Raw genomic sequence first — 22,441 nt, 5'->3', positions numbered from 1 at the left:
TATTTGACTCTCTTATTGCCCCCTCTATGCCCTGCATCAACATCTACATGATTACATTGCAGTTCACAATTAAAGGCCTTGTGCCGTGCACGGCTCGCCATCCCACCATTTGATATTTCAAAAAATGGTTCAAATGGCTCTGAGCACTATGCGACTTAACTTCTGAGGTCATCAGTCGCTTAGAACGTAGAACTAATTAAACCTAACTAACCTAAGGACATTACACACATCCATGCCCGAGGCAGGATTCGAACCTGCGACCGTAGCGGTCGCTCGGTTCCAGACTGTAGTGCCTAGAACCGCACGGCCACTCCGGCCGGCATTTGATATTTTAGACCCTGTTTTAACGCATTTCCATCTCATCATGTTGATTTAAATTACTGGCGTTACTGAGTTGCTATTTTGCCTTACCGTCATCGGTGCAAGTAGCGCGTATTGATATATCCCCTCTGATAGGACCTTTGCTCGGTTGCTATTACTTCCCGGTTGTCATGTGTCGTGGAGTCAGTCGGAACGTGCGGCGGCAGTTCGGGTTGTGAGTTGGGCCCTGGCGGTCAGTTGCAACGCGTCTCGTGCGCAGCCTGGGCCAGCCAGTCGCCGGCTTGCAGCAGCAGTGAGCCCTGCGTGAACATCGCCCGCCCGACAGTTGCCGCCACGCATCACTTAAGCTGGGTCTGACTTTTGGTTGATTGTTGGTCGATCGGTTGGTCCGTGGACACCTCCGTGTGGCGCAGTCGACTGGGGCCGCTGGCGGTCTCTGCTCAGTGTCGGAGTCTGTCTGGAACTGTCCGATCGGTACGAGCATCGTCGCTCGCCAATCCATGACGTGAAGATTGAGTGGTATTGAGCATTACGTTGTTGGTTCCGGCGTTGCTGTTGTGGAGGTTTTCCTGTGAGCAACAACGATTGAAGTGTTTGAGATAGCCGCCGTCAGGTGGAATTGATCAAATTAATTTACCCATAGTCAAGTGCACCAGCGGAATTTTCGGCCTTGTGGCCGTTAGTGTTCTGGTTACCTGTCCTGGCCGCTAACGTAAATTCAGGCAGTGTTCATTTTGGGTGAAGTTAACCGTATTATCTTGTTTCGTAGTTAAGTGAACCAGTGGAATTTTCTGCCTTATGGCCGTTAGTTTCTGGTTACCTGCCCTGGCCGCTAATGTAGTTTTTAGGCAGTGTCTTTTCCTCACCTGTTGTTGCTGCCCAACACAGTGTGTAGTTTTGGCAGCTCAGTTCACATATGTGTTTGTTTGGGGATAGTGATACTTGTAATTTTTTGGGGGCCTTGAATTCTCGTGTACTCCGTCGTGGCAAGCAAGCGGTTGGTCGGTCGGTTCGTGACTGTACCTTGGTTGGGTTCGCTCGAATTAAGTGTAGCTGGACTCACCACCTGTCTCGCCTAAGTGAACGAGGGCAGACCAATCTACTGGACACTCCTGAGTGCCGTTCTCTTAATTATCCTTTTGGCAGTCTTAATGTTGTCGTAATTTAACTGTATTTTATATTTTTAATTTGGCAAGGTTAGTTGTGGGCCTTCAGCCCTGGAAACATGTTCTCAGAGTTTCCTTCAAGTTCAAACACTTTCGCCCTCTGCTATTGAAAGGTTATTGTAATTTCCTCTGAAAGAAGTTATTGTGGGCCTTCCGCTGTTGGTGTTGCGAAAAGAAAATTTTTAAACTTAATGTAATGTTTTACCGATTGTTGCAATATATGTTTCCTTAATGTACAGAATTTAACTTTGCGTCCTTCAGCCATCTTATTGCGTTTGCTTATCTCTTTCTGTGCACCTTGTGGGCCATCAACCCTTTTATCATCTTAAAACATTGTGGCCTTCTGCCTTCAGTAATCATCATAGTATGCCCGCATCTCGTGGTCGTGCGGTAGCGTTCTCGCTTCCCACGCCCGGGTTCCCGGGTTCGATTCCCGGCGGGGTCAGGGATTTTCTCTGCCTCGTGATGGCTGGGTGTTGTGTGCTGTCCTTAGGTTAGTTAGGTTTAAGTAGTTCTAAGTTCTAGGGGACTGATGACCATAGATGTTAAGTCCCATAGTGCTCAGAGCCAATCATCATAGTTTTGCAAAAACAGACATAATGTCTTATGGGATAACAGCAATCAGTGATTTTATGTTACTTTAAAAAAATTTTGCAATCAAGACGGATTTAAAGTAACATAATCATCATAGTATATTTGGAATTTGTAAGATTTAATCCTTCAGCCGCTCCGAATACTGATCTCACATATGTATACGACTTATCTTATTCGTAAATTTAGCTGTGTGTCATGTCTTTTCAAAAAAAAAAAAAAAAAAAAAAAAAAAAAAAAAAAAAAAAAAAAAAAAAAAAAAAGAAATAGTTCAAATGGCTCGAAGCACTATGGGACTTAACTGCTGAGGTCATCAGTCCCCTAGAACTTTGAACTATTTAAACCTAACTAACCTAAGGACATCACACATCCATGCCTGAGACAGGATTCGAACCTGCGACCGTAGCGGTTGCGCGGTTCCAGACTGTAGCTCCTAGAACCGCTCGGCCACCCCGGCCGGCTGTCTTTTCAAAATTGAACTTATTCTAAAGCATCTGTTTGGGGGCCCTCAGCCGCGAAGCAAATTTAATTTTTCCAAAATTGTGTTTGTGAACTAAATGATAATATATTACAATTGTGAAATGAATCCGACCGCAACTCCCTTGGCCCTTCCCACAATCCTAATTACCTGTTAGCCCTGCGTGATTTAGCGGGCGTTCCGGGCCTGGCAGAGGGTTCATCAAGCCACCTTGTTCCACTCCCGAACCGAACAGCGCGGGGAAAAACGAACAGTTAAATCTTCCCTTGATGGCTCTTATTTCTCTTGTTTGATTATAATGGTCATTTTTCACTATGAAGGTAGGAACCAATAAAATATTTTCACACTCTGAGGAGAAAGTTGGTGATTGAAATTACATGAGAAGCTCCTGCCGCAGCGAAAACCGCCTTTGTTTTAATGACTGCCATCCCAATTCGTGTATGATATCCGTTGACTCTCTCCCTTATTTCGCGATAATACAAAACGAGCGGCCCTTCTTTCGATTTTTTCAGTTTTCCTCCGTCAGTCCTATATCTTAAGGACCCCACACCGCGCAGCAGTACTCCAGAAGAGGGCGGATAAGCGTAGCGTTAGCAGTTTCTTTAGCAGACCTGTTACACTACACGAACAATACTAATGCACCCGAATGGCCGTTCTACCTGTCGCAGAGAACTGCAGTTACAATCATTTACACAACAGCCGATCATTTGTAAGCAGTTACATTGACATCCGATCGTGTCTTCTATGTGCTTAGCTTGTTTGCCAGGCTGTGTATTGGGGTAGGGGAGAATACCCTAAGAAACCGTGACCTCCGCATCCCTCCCCGTCCTCACAATGGAAACCAATATCCGTACCTCACGTATTATCACCCAAGTCACCACTGCTGGACAAAAGCCAGATATGTAGGACATGTTCAGTACATGAGTTGTTCCAAGCTTCTTTACCAGGATCTTTACAGTGAATAGTGGTCCGACGTGTAAAGAAGTAGGACCATTATTAACCCTGAACCCTGATACGTAAGAAGAACTTCGCAAAAGAGAGATCCAGCGTCTTTTCCTGCATACTACTGCTGCTGTGTTTGAGTGTGAACTGTACACATTTGAACATGAGATGATCCCGCAAGCTTCGACAAATCGTGCAATATCCACTCACTACTACTGTGTACACCGATGTGTCACTACACTTGCCACGGCAAAATCGAACTCTACAGTCATACAAAACATGCATATAACAGAAATCGAGTGAAAGATGTGTAAAACGTTTATCCTGGAAAAGGAGTAACGGTCGACGAAAATGTCGTTAGAACCTCACTTCATATTACTTGTACTTCGTAGTTAAAGGTCTTAAGAAAGGATAATGGAAAAATTTTGAACAACAAAAGTTATTGACCTTTCTACATTCGTATTTTAATGCGAGTTGTTGAAGAGGAAAGTAATATTCTTTCTAAGTTCGTGTCTTTTCTTATTCTTCTAAACAGAAAATTTCACATATCAAGAAAATCAACCGTTTACATTTTGCTTTACTTCTGATTCACGTTGGAGGTGATCGGCAGGCAAATTTTACCATATCTCCTTTTGTTGTTCGTATTCGTTGCTTGTAATGACCAGAAAGAAATAAAAATCGTTGTAAGAATTTGTCAATGCGCACACGAACCATGTTCTGTGTATTTACTGTCCTGTGCTCGGTCCCAGTTTTCTTAACGACAGTCTCGACATACACCTTAGCAGAGTTCCATGAATAAAGTAAGAGCAATAACAGGGACCACTGGCCGAACGCGGAAGTTTGGAGTGGAGCTGGGGGGCTCGCCGACGTTTTGTATCGACTCGAATTGGCAGCAAAGTACAGGCCGAAGCTGATGAAATGCGCTTTGAATCAAGTTCTGCCAACTGATTTGTGAGACAAATTAACTTCCCTTCCTTCAGTAGTTTTCCCTTTTGGTCCCTTTTCCTTTAACGGTGCAGCAACTTCAGGTTTACTCAGACGGCCCTACAAAGTGCTGTCAGAATAAAATTAGATAGTAAGCATAGATATTAAAGTTATTCGTAAAAGAGATTTGCTCTTGAAACTTGCGATGAAAGTGTGTCTTTGTCTTCATCTTCAAAGTCGTTTTCAGTCTCAGTCTCTCTCTTTCTGAGTTCTGTTAGCTAATACTGCAAAGCTTCTAGACAGGTTACACTGTGACAAATTTAAGAGCTCTACCTCCTACTGAGTTACTCAGACTTCATTTATAAGAATTTAATATACACACATTATTTAGTTATTTACATTTTCTATAAATTATATTCGCGATAAACATTATGATGCAGAACGTGTCAACTGCGCAAATATAGAACATACTTTTTCTAACAAAAGAAAAATATTTATATGACTAGATGCTAACTATTTACATTTATTTTGCTGTATAAATGACTAATTATTTTTAGTCGTGAATATTCTTCTATGGTAAAGAAGTAGCTGTTAGGGAGAAACAAATATAATCTAGGCCTACACATGAACATGCTTCTGCTCCCTGTAGCGAACTTCAAAAAATGGCTCTGAGCACTATGGGACTTAACATCTATGGTCACCAGTCCCCTAGAACTTAGAACTACTTAAACCTAACTAACCTAAGGACAGCACACAACACCCAGCCATCACGACGCAGAGAAAATCCCTGACCCCGCCGGGAATCGAACCCGGGAACCCGGGCGTGGGAAGCGAGAACGCTACCGCACGACCACGAGATGCGGGCGTAGCGAACTTCAATGAGAAATGCTTTTAATAGTTTCCACAACGAAACTCTGTCTCGAAATCTGGCAGAAAATCCGAAGAGATTCTGGTCATAGGTAAAGTACATCAGCGGAAAAACACAATCAACACCTTCACTACGCAATAGCAACGGTGATGTTACTAACGACAGTGCGACTAAAGCACAAATACCAAATACGGTTTCCTGAAATTCCGCCACCGAAGAAGGCGAAGTAAATGTTCCAGAATTCGAATCAAGAGCAACAGGCAACGCGAGTAACTTAGAAGCTGGTATCCTCGGTGTATCAAAGCAGCTTAAATCACCTAATAAAGGTAAGGTCTCCGGTCCAGCTGTATCTGTTAGGTTCTTTTAGAGTTTGCTGATGCAATAGCTCCATACTTACCAGTCATATACAACTGTTCGCTTGTCGAAAGGTCTGTACCCAAACACTGGAAAGTTGCACAAGTCACATCAAGAAAGGATGTAGGAGTAGTCCGCTGAATTACAGACCCATACTGCTAACGTAGACTTGCAGTAGGATTCTGCAATATGAACTGTACTAGAGCATTATGAATTATCTTCAAGACAACGAGTGATTGATAAACAGCGAACATGGGTTCAGAAAACATCGTTGTTGTGAAACATTGCTCTCTATCCCCGCAAAAGTACGGGATGTCAAATTGATTCCATATTTTTATATTTACAGAAGGATTTTTACAACATTCCTCACAGGCGACTTCGAATCAAATTGCGTGCCTATGGATTCGTGATATACTGTCACAAAAGTCACAGTTCATACTAAATGAAGGAAAGTCATCAAGTAAAACAGAAGTAATACGTGGCGTATATATAGGCCCTCTGCTCTTCCTGATATACATAAACGATTTACAAGACAATCTGAGCAGCCCTCTTACAAGGGAACCTCTCCATCGCACCCCCCTCAGATTTAGTTATAAGTTGGCAGAGTGGATAGGTCTCGTAAAACTGAACACACATCAATCGAGAAAACAGGAAGAAGTTGTGTGAAACTATGAAAAAATAAGCAAAATTTACAAACTGAGTAGTCCATGTGCAACGTAGGCAACATCAAGGACAATGTGAGCTCAGGAGTGCCGGCCGAAGTGGCCGTGCGGTTAAAGGCGCTGCAGCCTGGAACCGCAAGACCGCTACGGTCGCAGGTTCGAATCCTGCCTCGGGCATGGATGTTTGTGATGTCCTTAGGTTAGTTAGGTTTAACTAGTTCTAAGTTCTAGGGGACTAATGACCTCAGCAGTTGAGTCCCATAGTGCTCAGAGCCATTTGAACCATTTGAGCTCAGGAGTGCCGTGGTCCCGTGGTTAGCGTGAGCAGCTGTGGAACGAGAGGTCCTTGGATCAAGGCTTCCCTCGAATGAAAAGTTTACTTTCTTTATTTTGGCAAAGTTATGATCTGTCCGTTCGTACACTGACGTCTCTGTTCACCGTAAAAAGTTTAGTGTCTGTGTTTTGCGACCGCACCGCAAAACCGTGGGATTAGTAGACGAAAGGACGTGCCTCTCCAATGGGAACAGAAAACATTTGATCGCAAGGTCACAGGTCAACCGATTCCTCCACAGGAAAACACGTCTGATATATTCTATACGACGCTGGTGACAGCATGTGTGTCACATGACAGGAATATGTTCTCGACCCACCTAACTTGTAGACTTGGCGAATGGGTAAAAAGATTCTTCTACCTTGCTCGATTTAGGTTTTCTTGTGGATGTGATAATCATTCCCAAAAAAGTGATGAAAACGTAAGAGTTAGTCACATAAACTGCAACAAATGAATGAAACAGTTTTACAGTCGCACAGTTTTCCCTGTGCTCTGTCTAAACATATGTTTTTAACGTTTTCAAATTTTTCCGTGTGTAGACCGTCAAATCCTGCATATGTCTAAGCAAATCTGAACATGTCCTGTAATTTTGGAGAGCGAAGTTGATTATGTGTGAGTGCCTGAACTTTGATAATTGACACACGATCACGTAAACAATACTGCTCTGTGTTCCAGTGCAGCTTCGCAAAATCATAGAATCTTTTCACAAAGTATTTCACTTGCCGAAAACCAAACACATCTAACGGTTGCACAATAGGTGTACAACCTGGAGGAATGGTAATCACGTCTACTGCCACACTAAAATTGTACAATGCCTAATCCTTCTGTCCTGTATAGGCTGTAGAAAAAATTAAACTTTTCACTCTAGGGAAGCCTTGAACTATGGACCTCTCCTTCCACAGCTGTAATCGCTAACTACGGGACCACGGCGCTCCTGAGCTCACACTCTCCTTGATGTTGCGTATCTTGCACATGGACTACTGAGTTTGTATATTTTGCTTATTTTGTTCATAGTTCCACACAACTTCTTCCTGTTTTCTTGATTGATCTGTGTTCAGTTTTTCAAGGCCTATCCACTGTGCCAACTTATAACTAAATCTGAGGGGGGGTGTGATAGGGAGGTTCCCTTATTAGAATGTTTGCAGATGATGCTGTGATTTACCGCTTATAAAGTCATCAGATGATCAAAGAGAGTTGCAAAATGATTTAGACAAGATATGTGTGTGGTGCAAAAACTGGCTGTTGACGCTAAATAATGTAAAAAGTCATCCAAATGGATACTGAAAGGAATCAACTAAGTATCGGTTATACACAAATTACACAAATCTAAAGACTGTAAACTCAACTAAAAACCTAGGGATTACAATGTCTGATAAATTGGAACGTTCAAATAGATAATGTTGTGGGTATAGCAAAGGAAAGACTGCGATTTATTGGCAGAATGCTTAAAAAACGCAACAGGACTGCTGAAGGGACTGCTTACACTGCAGATGCCCGCCATCTTCTGGAGTATTACTGTGCGGTATGGCATCCGCATTATATGGTATCGACGGAGGAATCGGAAAAGTTCAAAGAAGGGCAGCTCGTTTTGTACTATCGCTAAATAGGGAACAGTGATCCACAGATATCTACGCGAATTGCTGTGGCATTTATAAAAACAAAACTGTTTTTCGTTGCGGCAAGATCTTCTCATGAAATTTCAATCACCAACTTCGTGCTCACAGAGTAACAATATTTTGTTGGCGTTCATCTACGTAGGGAGAAATGATCACCATAATAAAATATGAGATCGTACGGAAAGATTTAAGTGTTAGTTTTACCCGCGCTGTTCGAGAGTGAAACGGTAGAGATACAGCTTGAAGTTTGTTCGATGCACCCTTTGCCAGGCACTTAATTGTAAGTTGCAGAGTAATCATGCAGCTGTAGATGTAGATGCAGGGCATTTTATTTGCATAGGAAGATTATCAAAGAGGTTTATAGCTGCGTATTTCACAGCTTTCGGTGGCAAAGTTAGATTCATGAAAGTGTAATGCAAATCATTCTTTCCTTGCAATATTGTAGTTTTCAATATCTCTGTTAGACTCAGTCTCAGACGAATTGTTGATAACTAATTTCATGAGTGAGTGAATTTACTGAGAGCCTAAAGTCAATACTTCCATCTGATTTAAGAGATATATGCAAGATGTGCATCTGTGAACCCCACATATCGTTTTAATTACTTTCTTTTTGTCTAACGAATATCTTTGTCGAAGTGAGGATCTCCCAGAATATTATCCCATAAAATAATGAAGTGAGTGAAAATATGCAAAATCTGTTAATTGACTTGTATATAGGCTATTATCCCTATGGCAAAAGTAGTCTTACCTAAACATATTAGAATTTCTCGAGTTGCAATTTTTATCTTTATTATTTCTGGTTGGTATATTAAGTTAATATGAGGTAGCACATTTTTACGTTATAAAACTGCATGAGTTGTATTTCTTCAAAGTATATAGCTAGACCATTTGTGCAAAATTAGTCAGCAGCTTTCACAAAAACATCATTTACTATTTTCTCTGTTGGTGCTTCTTTGCTTGGCTTTGCAACTATACTAGTATCATCAGCAAACGGTCTGTCTCCTAATTCAAATAAAATGATATATCACTAAAACTAGAACGGCGGAAGTGGTCAAAATGACCAGTGTCATAACTTTTTCCTTCATTGTCATACTTAATTTACTTACTTAATTAATGAAATCATATGACTTTTCCTAACTTTTTCTCCTCTTTACGATGCAGCAATAGGTTTTAAAAATTTTTGTTTTCTTCTACATTTCAATCGATATAGCTAGAACGGCGGAAGGGGTCAGTTTGCTCTGAATGTACACAAATTACCGAACAACAAAGTGGCAGCAGTCAGTAGTCATGCAGACCAGTTGCTGCTCATTTTTGCAACCTGGCACGTGTAAATTCCAATCCACCACAGTTTATATCGTGTCATTCAGGTAAGTCTTAGCCCGCGAAACACGTTTTCGAGCATGTCTAGTCAGCGTGGACTTTCTGATGAAGAAGTGTTACATCTCTTAGAGAATTCCGAAATTGAATCAGAAATAAACTTCACCGATGAAGATGATGATTTTGCACCTGAGACAAATAGAGATGAAGACATTATGAACGAGGAGCGATTAGTGGAAAATGATTAATATGCTAAAATAAATGTCATGTGACTAGGGCTTCCCGTCCGGTAGACCGTTCGCCGGGTGCAACTCTTCCGATTTGACGCCACTTCGGCGACTTGCGCGTCGATGGGGATGAAATGATGATGATTAGGACGACACAACACCCAGTCCCCTTGCGGAGAAAATCTCCGACCCAGCCGCGAATCGAACCCGAGCTCTTAGGATTGACATTCTGTCGCGGTGACCACCTTTTTTTCAAACAAAAATCTCGTTTTGTTCGTTTTTGTTCGTTGTATCTGCTCGGGGCGGACGTCGCAAGACACCCGTTTCAGTTCGTAGTTGAGCCATTAACTCAGTTTTTTTATTACAGAGGGCAGCTAGCCCTCTTTTTTATGCGGGGAATGAAATAAAATGAAAAAAAAATTGCGAGCAGTGGGAATCGAACCCGGGTTCGCTGCATGATAAGCTCTTACCTAATCAATTACGCTATTTTTTATATCTCTATTTTTTACAACTTTTTTCTTTTTTTTCTTAAGATGTTTAGTCTCAATAAAAAAACTAGTGAAATGAAGCCAGAAAGTTGTAATAATTGCAGCTTTTTCAAGTTATGGTTTAATTAGCATGTCGACATGCTCAAAACCTACACTAATTAAAATAACAAAATGCGTACGTAACACAAAGGGCATTTTTTTTTAACAGCCAGCTATCCTAGCCACTTTTTTAACAAAAATGAAAAAAAGGAAAAAAGGATTTTGGAAGGTGTGTTTTTCTGCTTTTTTAAATTTTTATTTTATTTTATTTTTATACAAATGGATAAAAGGAAGGCAGTTTCTCTTCGGCTACATAAACAGAATAATAGGAAGTCGTCCCGTTACGACAAAGGATGCTCCATACTATAGCCCGCTGCGAATTTTTCGATGACTTTCGTCTCGTTTCTGTGTTGTTCCGTTGTTTGTTCAATCTCATCAAAAAAGGAACTGGGAAGAGGTGCTATGGTTATCTCCTCATGTCATCGATAATCCAGCTGCGAGGCGGATTATGGAATGCGCTCTAAAGAAAATTAGAAAAATATTGCCTATATTTAGGGTTCTTGACGATCGCACAATGTCGTTCGTTGAGGTAATACCAAAAATCGGGCACTGTATTTTCGCCATTACCGAATAGGTAGTGAACAGCGTGGCCGCTGATCCATGTCACATAGTTCGTTTTTGCTCTTGGGAAATAAATCTTATCGGGGAAAAGAAGTGATCGGGTAGTTATCCTGTCGGGAGTCGTGCGTGTCAGAAAAGCCAATATCTGACGCACCAAATACCAAACGTCCTTTGCCGACCCGCATTCGAAACGATGTTCATCCGTGTCAATCACTTGGCATGTGGCACACAAGGGTGAATCAGCGAGGTGGATGTGATGTAGGCGGGACTGGCACAACTGTTTCCCATTAACAGTTACGTACCATGCAGATTGTACGTCAATATCAAGGGTGGTGGCATTCACTGCCTGCCACACAGCGCGCCACTTTGTAGTGGGGTATTTGCTTTCAATCACATTTGGCGTCCTGTTCATTTGCATGGCAGCATATATCGCCCTCGTCATCATCAAGCGTGTGGGTAGTAGCCGCGGTGCGGATGTAGCTTAATTCAAGGAAGAATTGGCTAATGTAGGTGCTCGGATGTCCGATATCATCACAGGGGGTGCGAGTGAGATTAGTCGTAAGGCTTCCAGTAAGAGACTTGTGAGGCACGTCGGACTTTGTCGCCGCAGTTGCAGGTGACAGCTGACGAACAGGGCCTTCGCTCTGTTCTGAACATGACAAAGGCCTAAACCCCCTCTGCTCCTCGGGAGGGTTAGGGACTCGTAACGAATCTTAAATAACATGCTCGTATTAACAAAGGATCCCAAAACCGCCAACATGCGGTGAGCCAGGGTAGGTGGTATCGGGAGTATCTGTGCAAAATGGGGGATACGTGACGCCAAATAGACGTTAGCATATCGTGTCTGTTGCAGGAGGTCTAGATGTCTCAGACGGTGGTCACTTATTCCTGCTCTCATCTGATTCAGTAAACGCCTGTAGTTAAGGGCTGTTGAACGCTTCATGTCAGATATGAAATCAATGCCAAGACAACGGCTTGTGTCACTGATTCGTAGTGGTGCGACGCTCTCGTCGGGTAGGCCTCTGCCTATAGACAGAGCTTGCGATTTGTGGAGATTGAGTTTGCTCCCCGATGCCGCGCCGTAGGTCGCCACCCACGCCAGTGCTGCACGAACATCGTCATTATTGCGAAGATGGAGTACCAGATCATCCGTATAGGCAGTGCAGCAGAAAGTGTGTCCACCAAGGGACATCCCAGTCAGGCGTTGTCGGAGGCCGCAGAGGAGTGGTTCCAAGACGAGGGCGTACAATATCGCCGAAAGAGGGCAGCCTTGTCGCACCGATCGCTAGACCTGTATCGGCGGCGTGAGACGGCCAATATATAACACCTTGGACATCGCGCCACGTAGGAGACGCATCAGTACATTAACTATGACGTCCGGATACCTCATGTGTCGCAGTACCTCCACCAAAAATGTGTGGTCGACTCTGTCAAAGACCTGGCTAAAGTCGAGTGAGGCCAAAATTCCTGGCAGTTGGCGAGCTTTGGCTAGCGCGATCATATCTCTATATCGGCACAATGCAGTGCAAATATTATGGTCACCACCTAACGATGCCTGGTCCTGCGACACAACATAGCGTACTGATCGCTTTAGGCGTGCCGCCGTAAGCTGAGTGAAAATCTTCAAGTCCTGTTGAGTAAGGTCAAGGGCCGATAGTCACTGATCCTGGATCCGCCACGTGGTTTGTGTATGGGCACAATCAGTCCTTCTAGGAAAGCCCCAGGGATCTGCGTCGTGGGAGACATAAGAAAGCGGCAAATATCAGTCCATGCTGGTGCCAGAAATTGTTGATATGTCCGGTAAAATTCCAGAGGAAGGCCATCAGGTCGTGGGGACTTATGAGCAGCCACAGCCTGTATTGCTTCAATGATTTCTTCTTCCGTTACATCTGCAGTCAAATCCGCTGCCGCTGTCGGAGAGATCGTGCCATAAGTGAGTTGAGAGACTTCGGCGATCACCTCTGGGGGATGTCAGTGTTCCGAGTACAGTCTAGTTTAGTGAGCATGAAGGGCGTTTCCTATGTCGCGCTGGGTATCCAGGCGTCGTCCGTCTTCCGTCGTGATAGCTTGGATCAGTGTCCTGCGTCGGCGCCGTCGTTCTGCAATGACGTGGTACATGGACGGTTCCTCCTGGGCCAAGCTGTCTTGAGTGCCCGCTCTGACGATCGCACCCTCAAGGTGGCAACGTGTTAATCTGATGATCTGTGCCTTGGCACGGTTCACCATCACCTGCCATGCAGGTGAGTACTGCAGTGTTGTACATTCCCTTAAGATGCTGTAGTAAAAGTCCATGGTATGTCTCTTCCATGCTGCAACATCTCGGCCGTAGCCTATCAAGGTCTTCCGGAGGGCTGGTTTGTCGCAGAGTAACCACCACGACAGTGTAGACCGGTAGGTGCCACGCCGGCAGCTACAAGAGTCCCACGTGTTCTCTATAAGGCGGCGGCATTCCTGAGAAGCTAGGTGGGCGACGTTCAACTTCCAAGGACCACGGCTGTGCCATACCTTCTGGCGGCCGAGCGCAGATGTAGGCCTCGTGGTCAGAAAAAGCTGTGGGCCAAACTTCGGCAGCTCTTGTCCCCACAGCTATGGAGCGCGAGATGTAAATCCGGTCGATGCGGCTGGAGGAATGACTGGTGTAGTGAGTAAATCCGGGTCGATCGCCACAAACATGTTCCCACGAGTCCACCAATTGAAGATTATTTATAATTGTCGTAAGTTCTGCGCAGGGAGAATGATGTGGTAACTGATCCTTAGGTGTTTGGCTACAGTTGAAGTCCCCTCCGATTATTAAGGCGTCCTGACGGCCCATGAAGAGGGGCGCAATTGTATGAGCGAAAAAGGTGGATCGTTCGCGACGCCGACCAGATCCTGACGGTGCATAGATGTTAATAAGTTTGACGGGCTGGATAGTAAGAGCCGTGCCTCTGGCGTCAGGGAGATACTCGACGTCTTCTGCGGATATACCCTCGCGGAGGAGGATCGCCACACCACTGCCATAGGCGGACGCATGTGAGACCCAAGTCTTGTAGCCATAGGGTTCCTTGAAGTCTGCGACATACACCTCTTGAAGGAGCGCAATGTCGATGTCTGCTGCGTTGAGTAGATCCTGTAGCATCGCTAGTTTACGTCGAGCACGTATGCTGTTGATGTTAGTCGTCGCTCGACGGTACGTTTGGTCAGCCAGGTCGGCAACTGGGTTGTGTAGGAGGCCAGATGTGGGCGGCAGGGGCGGCCCCACAGAGGCTGACGATACAGCCGTAGTCACTGTGGTTGGTTGGTGCTAGGTACAGCCGAGGGAGCATCTCTGTCTTCGGCATCCTCCTGGTGCTGTGGCTCATCCTCGACATCATCCGCCCAAGAATCAGATGCAGCAATTGGTAATTGTTGATTAGTGCTGTCAGTAGAGCGCTTGCGCGCATGTTCAGTAGCAGAAGTGATGTTGTCAGACCGAGGCTCAGAAATTGTATCCGCCGATCCGCCGTAGCATCGTGATGGGAAGGGTGAGTTGTGGTGGTAGAGTCCTGAGTGTCGTCCGACGCCGGATGTTCGTCCGGGTCACACATCTGAAGCAGGAAATCATCGAATGGCGTATGGTGCCGTTTCTTGCGTTTTAGAGGGGACCGTTGTTTCCGGACATGTTGTTCTGCGTCAGAGTGCGGGCGACAATCATCTGATGCGGTCTCCATCGGTAGGAAGGCAGAGGTCGGGAAAATTTCCGTTTCATCCTCTCTTTAGGCTAGTCTTGGTGGCACAATTGATCACCGTCTTGAGGCAAGTCTGCCGATGACGGCGTAGAGGGGGATATGCTGTCCGCCCCACTGTCATCGACCACTGACAGCAATATGGTGTTGCGATCCTGGGCAGGAAGAGCTGCCGCTGCATACGTGATGGGGAGTGAAGTAGGCGTCGCCGGGGACGGAACTTCACCAACCGGTGTCTGAGTCAGTCGGCGTTGAATGCAGGCCGATTGGACATGTCCTTCCTGGCCACAGCCGGCGCAAGTGCGTGGTTGTCCGTCGTACATGACAATGGCTCTGCAGCCGCCAATTACTAAATAGGATGGCACATGCTTCGTCAGTTCAATCTTAATTTGTCGCACTCCATTTGAGACGGGGTACGTCTCAAACGTTTGCCATTTTTCAGCCAAGTGGCTTAGCACGTTGCCGTACGGTTTGAAAGCTGTCATCACAACATCTGGCGGGACTTCGAATGGCAGCTCGAAGACCCTCAGAATGCGAAGGCCTAATCCAGCGTGGTCGATCGTGACAGTTCCTATGGGACCATCAGAATGCTTAAATTTAAGTCCATGAGCATGTCGGCACACAACATCAGTGCACGCCTTTTCATTGATCAGTTTTATGTAGACGACCTTTGTGTTATAGAAGAGTGGATCCCAATGATGTCTTGAGGTGCAATATGAAGTTCTTCCCGGATGAAACGTTCACTGTCAAGTGCTCGAGGTCTTGCGTAGTCCGCTTGAAATGTGATCTTAATTGTGGACTTGCGATACGAGTGCGCCATGGCACTACCGAAACACGGCCGCGCGACACTCGCTGCAGCGGAAGTAAACACTCGCGCGCGCGGTGCGCTAACAGGGGGACACAGGCACGACGAACTTGCCCCACCGCTGCTAAAAGCGGACTGCGCCCTCTGGCCGAACAAGTTGAGGTACCGTGCCGGCCCACTCAGCTACCGGGGGCGGACAGGATTTATATGCTGATGTACGTCAATCACGGCCTCTTTCATCACAGCACGCACAGTTGGATGCGCCTACAAAGATGGTTTCTAGGGATATAGCTTTGTGGGAGTCTGCCTATTTTTCATCTTCTGGAAGAAGGTCGGCTGAAGGAGAGAGGAGGTCCCACTGCTTACGCTTGCCAACGAGTAGACGACCTTGTCACCAGTGCCTTCCCTCTTATTTTTGACGAAGCAATGCTATGCCTCATGAAGAAATACACAGAATCAAATGCCTGAAAAGTACTACAAAAACAATGACTGGACTGTGTCACTTGATGAACTGAAGAAACTGATTGCCATCATGTATGCTTGGGGTATCATTTATACTAAAGGTATGTCTGTGGACGATCGCTGGTAGCACACTTCGTGCTATACTTTTATCAAGGACATTATGCTAAGGGACAGATTTCAGGAGTTTTACAGATTTCGCCATTTCGATGAAATATCAACCCTATCTAAACGCCTGAAAACCAACAAATTCGCTCTTGTATCTGAAATTTTGGGAAAGTTAATTGAAAACAGTATTCGTTCTTACCGCTCTGGAGAAAATATAATTTACCACTGTCGAGCAACTATTACTAAGAAAAACAAGATGCAGGTTTACTCAATTCATTTCCAACAAACCAGACAAATATGGTCCCAAATTCTGGTTGGTTGTCAATGTAACAACAAAGTATATGTGTGATGCTTCCCCATACCTCTGCAAAGAGGACATGCATGGAGAGAAGCAACCACTTGGAGAGTATCTCGTTCTGCGTCTCATGGAGTCATTTGTAAATCAAGGAAGAAATGCGACAGCAGAGAACTTTTTTAAGTCTCCTCAACCTGCTAAGAAACTCAAAGAAAAGGAAACTTCATTAGTTGGTACAATGAACAAGGTCCGTCATGAAATATCCGATAACGTAAGGAAGCTCAATACTGAAATACACTCCACCACTATCCTTCACCACACTGGCAACACAGACTGCACCATGACTGTATACCAAGGAAAGACGAATAAAAATGTCATTCTTCTGATTTCTAGGATATAGAGTTCTGTTCTATGTATTTTCACTTGTGTAGGGTTGCTGAGAAAGTATTGGGTTAGAGCAGTGCCCCAGATAATCTCGTTCACTAGAATAACATGAAAGAATCTTTGAATTTAACGTTCCCATCCAGTAACTGGAGTACCATCACCCGTGTCGTTCGTGATTCTTGACGCCCAATGATTCTTCTAATACCAAAATCCTTAAAGGATAACTTCGAGTCGAGTGACTTCATAAAAACGACACACGTTACGGAGGCGAATAACAGTGCTGACTAACTTCGTTACAAACTATTTATCGTATGCGGTGATCATAAGGGCGCTGATCACCATGACATTGAGCACAACTCACAAATAAATAAACAACAGCAATACAATTATAAGCTTTGGAGATACTTTCGACTGGCACTAGGAAATACCATTCGCCTAAAAGTATTTGGTCTTGGCTTGGATTTCATGGGCAAACTGCAGCTTACTAAGCAAATACGAATTCAGTACGCCTTTTATCTAGAGAGAATAAAAAGGGTAATTTTGTTCGCACTAAGTCTGTCTGTGGAAAGAATCTACCTGAGCACCTGAGACCCTTTTGAGCTATAATTATTTCATCTACGAGTGCTGAAATGTTTCAGGCAATGAATATTTTCTAACGTTCACACTATCACAACACTGAGGGACTACCACTTTCTGTTTATGACACGACAATCTTTCTACTCGAAACGAAGACTGAATGTAAGTTATCTGATTATACTCAGTGAATTAGAGTGCCAGACGACAGCTTGAATAGTCCACATTCATTCATTTATTCATTCGTTTATTCATACAGAAACAGGTGATAAATCATGCAGCCATTTACCTGAAACTATGGGATGAAACACTACATCAGCTTCAGACCAATTGGCGTCCTTTACTTGTGATGTGAATAATTTCGAAAAAACAAAGAAAAGGAATGTAGCAATCAATATAATATAAATAATACCGCAGGCTTCTGGATCTAAACTCGATGTCTGTAGAAGTTCAGTATGTATATTTCACCAGTACACGGCTACTGATCTAAGACCTCAAAGGGGAACCGCGCCGCCAATGTGTTTTCAGGCCTTTGTTATACATACAGTTGCCTTGCAGCTACGTGGCTTGAGTGGGTCAGTACTTGATGACCCCTCATTTTCCTACAACAGTTTTCAGGCTTCATGCTGACTGCTGCCCAAACCAGATGTATGCAAGAACAGTCCAGACTGGTCCAGGAGACTTAAATTACGTTATGTGTGACAGACGAGTCGAGATGGGAGTAGACACACGGAATGTCACTCGAGTGAGTGTGTGTGTGTGTGTGTGTGTGTGTGTGTGTACGTGCGTGTGTGTGTGTATGTGTGTGTTTGCGCGCGAGTGAGTTTTTCTTCGAGGCATCTTCAGTTTCGGTTTGTCTTTTAGTTTTGTTACTGTCAAATAGTATCTTCAAGATAGAGTCTCATTACAGAGATTTGAATTCCCATTTGTATTTTCTTTCGTTTAGTCATGGCTTTTTGGGAATTATTCGCAATGATTACGCTTTTCAAAATATACAGTGGGGACTTTCAGGACCTGTCGTCTTAGTTGCTGTTGGATCTTCCGTGTTGCCGTGGCCAATGAAACTCTTTTGGTCTGCGTTAGGCATCTTCAGAGGTGCTCCTGGTTCTGCTGAGGCTTGCCAACTGACTGATCCGATGTCAAAGAACGATATAAATACCGTGAAAAAGGGAAACTTGCACGTGATCGGCAGAGGTAATCCTTGCCATATATAAAATTTGACTATCGAACTGTCGTCTGTCAACGATAATATTTATCTGTCGAATCCATATGTCACTAAATTTTGTTGTTTCTTCTTTTCTGTTAAAATTATCCCTACGATTTCATATTTCGATTGCTTCTCTATATAGTCGTGACTTTTAGAAATAACCGTGTGGGTTACAGAATAAAGAAATTAATAAAGATAGAAACAAAGTGGCGTATCACATGAGCTTGGAGTAACACGATACCAGAGTACTTTCTGTATACAGTGAAATAGTTGTCACATCAGAACCATAAAAGTACCAACAAATGTAATTTGAAATGGAGCTTATAAATCTTCTTTCATTTTGAAATCTCATGAATTTCATCCTAAATAAGACGTTTATTAACCTGTTAACATTCGCGGACACTAAGATGTAAGCGTAATTGCCGAACCTAGTAAATAGTACTAGTAAACAAGCAGTTCGATAGATGAGTACGTTAGAAATCATGAAATATTATGTGGACAGGACTAATGACATAGAGGAATGGCATTTTTGGTTGCGTGTTTGTTGTAAAGATAGGGGCACTCGTTTCTAGTTGCAGATGTCGTACTGTTAAGGAAACGCGCTGTTGCACTCAAGCAGCAAGTGTTAGCGTCTACACTGTCACTAACAAGGAAAAGTGAAGCTAAGTTAGCAGTTTCCATAAAAAAGTCACATCGAAATTTATGACAATAACTTCATGTCTACTTGCTTTTCATTATAAATCACCTGCAACATCAATGAAACATGTCGGAGTTAAAGTAAAGAGTTATAACACTCTGTTCCGTTCAGTGCGTCACCATTAATTACTATCATATTAATCAAGCACGAGGCGAAGCTTAAAAAAATCTCAGGAATTTTCTAACAGCAAGAGAGTAAAGCAGTGAGGTTATGATTTGACAACGGATGACTGTTGAGTTCGTTAGGCGGGCAGAACAGAGCTGGATACACTGAGAAAAAGGCCTTGAATGAGCAGCAGCGCAGTGGCTCTCGTATTGCAGCACTCCTGAAGGGAGCGTTATTCCCGTCACGAGGTCAGCAGCTGGACGCGGCAAGCGGCTCTGGGTGCTCACCTACGAAGTCGACCTTCCGGAGATACTTGAGTAGCTCCATGCCTTTGATGGGCTTCATGGCGTCGCACAAGCCGGGCCTTCCGTGGCACAGCTCTCGGTGCATGTCCCTGCAACAACGTCACACAATAAGTATTAGCGTCTGCACACGGATCAACGACAGTATGACATCACCACATTATTCATACTTCTGCAGTACTCTTTTTACGAAATTTATAACAAATTTGTCAGTCTGCGTATAGTATAGTTGTGCAAGGTCATTTAGCTTTTGCAATACCGCGAATCGTTCCTCCAGTGCACCAAGCTAGTAGAGAAGCTAGTTGACTCCTGTGTATTAGAAGGGTAAAACAACAAACCCGCTAAATTATAGACCAATATGCTTAACGTCTGTTTGCTGCAGCATTCTTGAGCATGTTCTGAGTTCGAATAAAATAAACTCCTTGTGACAGAAAAGCTATTAAAATGAAAGGTCGTTATTTAGAGTCTCGGTCAAGCACTAAATTTTAATGTGTCAGGAAGTTACAGAAATGCTTTTATTCACAAATCAGCTCGGATATTGAAAGTAGCTCTCGTACGAAACTCAGCATTTGGCGTCCGAAATGCTGCGAAACGTACTTGAAGAGGAACATGCAGATTCCATACTCTGGAAAGCGCAAACACAGTGCAACAACACATACTGCGAACGAAGATCCGAGCATACAAAGTTCCCATATATGGGCGGCTGAAAGATGGTTTTTGAGTAATAGAATCCTGTACGTTCTCACAGACGGCGAGTGTTCATAGGAGACATGGGTAACGTCAGAAGCGCCCCAGGGAAGTCTCGTAGGACCACTTTATTCTCTGTACATAAAAGATTTGATGCATAGCGTTAGCAGCAATCTGCAACTATTTCTCGATGGCGCTGAGGTGAACGGGAAAATGTCGTTGTAGGGTGACTGGATGCCGTTAACAGAATACCCTCGAGTAACCAAAAGGACAGAAACGCAAAAACACAACACATTAGCTCGCCTAAAGCACCCTTATCTCCAAAGTAAACCACAAGGGCTCCGTAATATTCAGATTTGGTGACTATAGTGGCCAGGGGAGATACAACAATTCATCTTTGTACTCACAAAACCAGTGCTGGACGATGACAGCAATTTGAACAGGGGTCCTGTAGTCTAAAATGGTTCAAATGGCTCTGAGCACTATGGGACTTAACATCTGTGGTCATCAGTCCCCTAGAACTTAGAACTACTTAAACCTAACTAATCTAAGGACATCACACACATCCATGCCCGAGGCAGGATTCGAACCTGCGACCGTAGCAGTCGCGGGGTTCCGGACGGCGCGCCTAGAACCGCTAGACCACCGCGGCCGGCACCTGTAGTCTAATAACACAGGATCACCGTAGGATCGCCGTTAGGGTACAAACATTGCACCACTGGATGGACCTGGTCAGGCAAAATGGTCACATACTCCTTGGCAGTGATGCGACCTTGCAGATTTGGAGTAACGGGCGAGTTGTGTGGCGCCTTGAAAATATTCTAAGTTCAGAGATGGCGGCCACCGCTCGAGCCGTTCGGCTAGCGCGGGCTCGGCTGGCCGGCCGCGTGGTGCCGGACATCGGCCCGAGCACGTGGTCCATCGGCCGCGTGGCTGGGAATTCCGCTGTGACGAGGACGGTGCTTTGTGTCGGTGGAGGAGACACGCCGGGAGTGCCAAAGATGGCGTTAAGATAGTACCTGCAGATTTTATTTAATTTCAATCTTTCTTTTATAAATTTATCTGTTACATTCATAATTCGCAACTGCCTAGTGATGGAAACCTTCGACCATTCGATTCATGTGTGTACTCTTATTGTATACTGTAGACTCAGCAGTATTTGGCCTGTACTGCGGCAACTACGTATCCCAGTCCCTAGAGAAGAAACCAGCCAAAACTATTAATATTGCAACTCTGAGTCTGTGTGTGCGTAGTTATTTGGGAAAGCCCGCACAGAGTACTCAAGGGGCCCATGGAATACCATGATCTGGCTGCCCAAATCGTCACCGACCCCGCCATGTTTCACTCTTCGGGCTTAAATTCGCGAGGAAGTTGGAAACTACACTACTGGCCATTAAAATCGCTACACCACGGACGTGCTACAGACGGGAAATTTAACTGACAGGAAGAAGACGCTGTGATATGCAAATGATTAGCTTTTCAGAGCATTCAGACAAGGCCCCTACAACGTGCTGCCATGAGGAAAGTTTCCAACCGATTTCTCATACACAAACAGCAGTTGACCGGCGTTGCCTGGTGAAACGTTGTTCTGATGCCTCGTGTAAGGAGGAGAAATGCGTACCATCAGGTTTCCGACTTTTATAAAGGTCAGATTGTAGCCTATCGCGATTGCGGTTTATCGTATCGCGACATTGCTGCTCGCGCTGGTCGAGATCCAATGAGTGTTAGCAGAATACGGAATCAGTGGGTTCAGGAAGGTAATACGGAACGCCGTGCTGGATCCCAATGGCCTCGTTTCACTAGCAGTCGATAGGCTGCATGGCTGTAACGGATCGTACAGCCACGTCTCGATCCCTTAGTCAACAGATGGGGACGTTTGCAAGACAACAACCATCTGCACGAACAGTTCGACGACGTTTGCAGCAGCATGGACTATCAGCTCGGAGACCATGGCTGCGGTTACTCTTGACGCTGCATCACAGACAGGAGCGCCTGCGATGATGTACTCAACGACGAACCTGGGTGCACGAATGGCAAAACGTCATTTTTTCGGATGAATCCATGTTCTGTTTACAGCATCATGATGGTCGCATCCGTGTTTGGCGACATCGCGGTGAACGCACATTGGAAGCCTGTATTTGTCATCGCCATACTGGTGTATCTCCCGGCG

At 44.5% G+C, this 22,441-nt stretch overlaps 1 protein-coding gene across 1 annotated transcript in view; it reads right to left on the bottom strand.

Moving 5' to 3' along the window:
* Positions 1-22,441, bottom strand: part of LOC124606783 (metabotropic glutamate receptor 4-like) — a gene marked incomplete at its 3' end in the record, with an annotated part of 1,427,722 nt that overhangs the window by 166,496 nt on the left and 1,238,785 nt on the right. The window contains exon 7 of the mRNA XM_047138846.1: positions 19,570-19,676. Within this exon, the coding sequence (XP_046994802.1) occupies positions 19,570-19,676 (107 nt within the window). The remainder of the gene's footprint in view (positions 1-19,569; positions 19,677-22,441) is intronic.

Source organism: Schistocerca americana, chromosome 3 (genome assembly GCF_021461395.2).
Source record: "Schistocerca americana isolate TAMUIC-IGC-003095 chromosome 3, iqSchAmer2.1, whole genome shotgun sequence".
In the NCBI taxonomy this organism is placed as follows: Eukaryota; Metazoa; Arthropoda; class Insecta; order Orthoptera; family Acrididae; genus Schistocerca; species Schistocerca americana.
The sequence above is the reverse complement of the archived record's forward strand: the minus strand, read 5'-3'. Positions and strand labels throughout refer to the sequence as shown.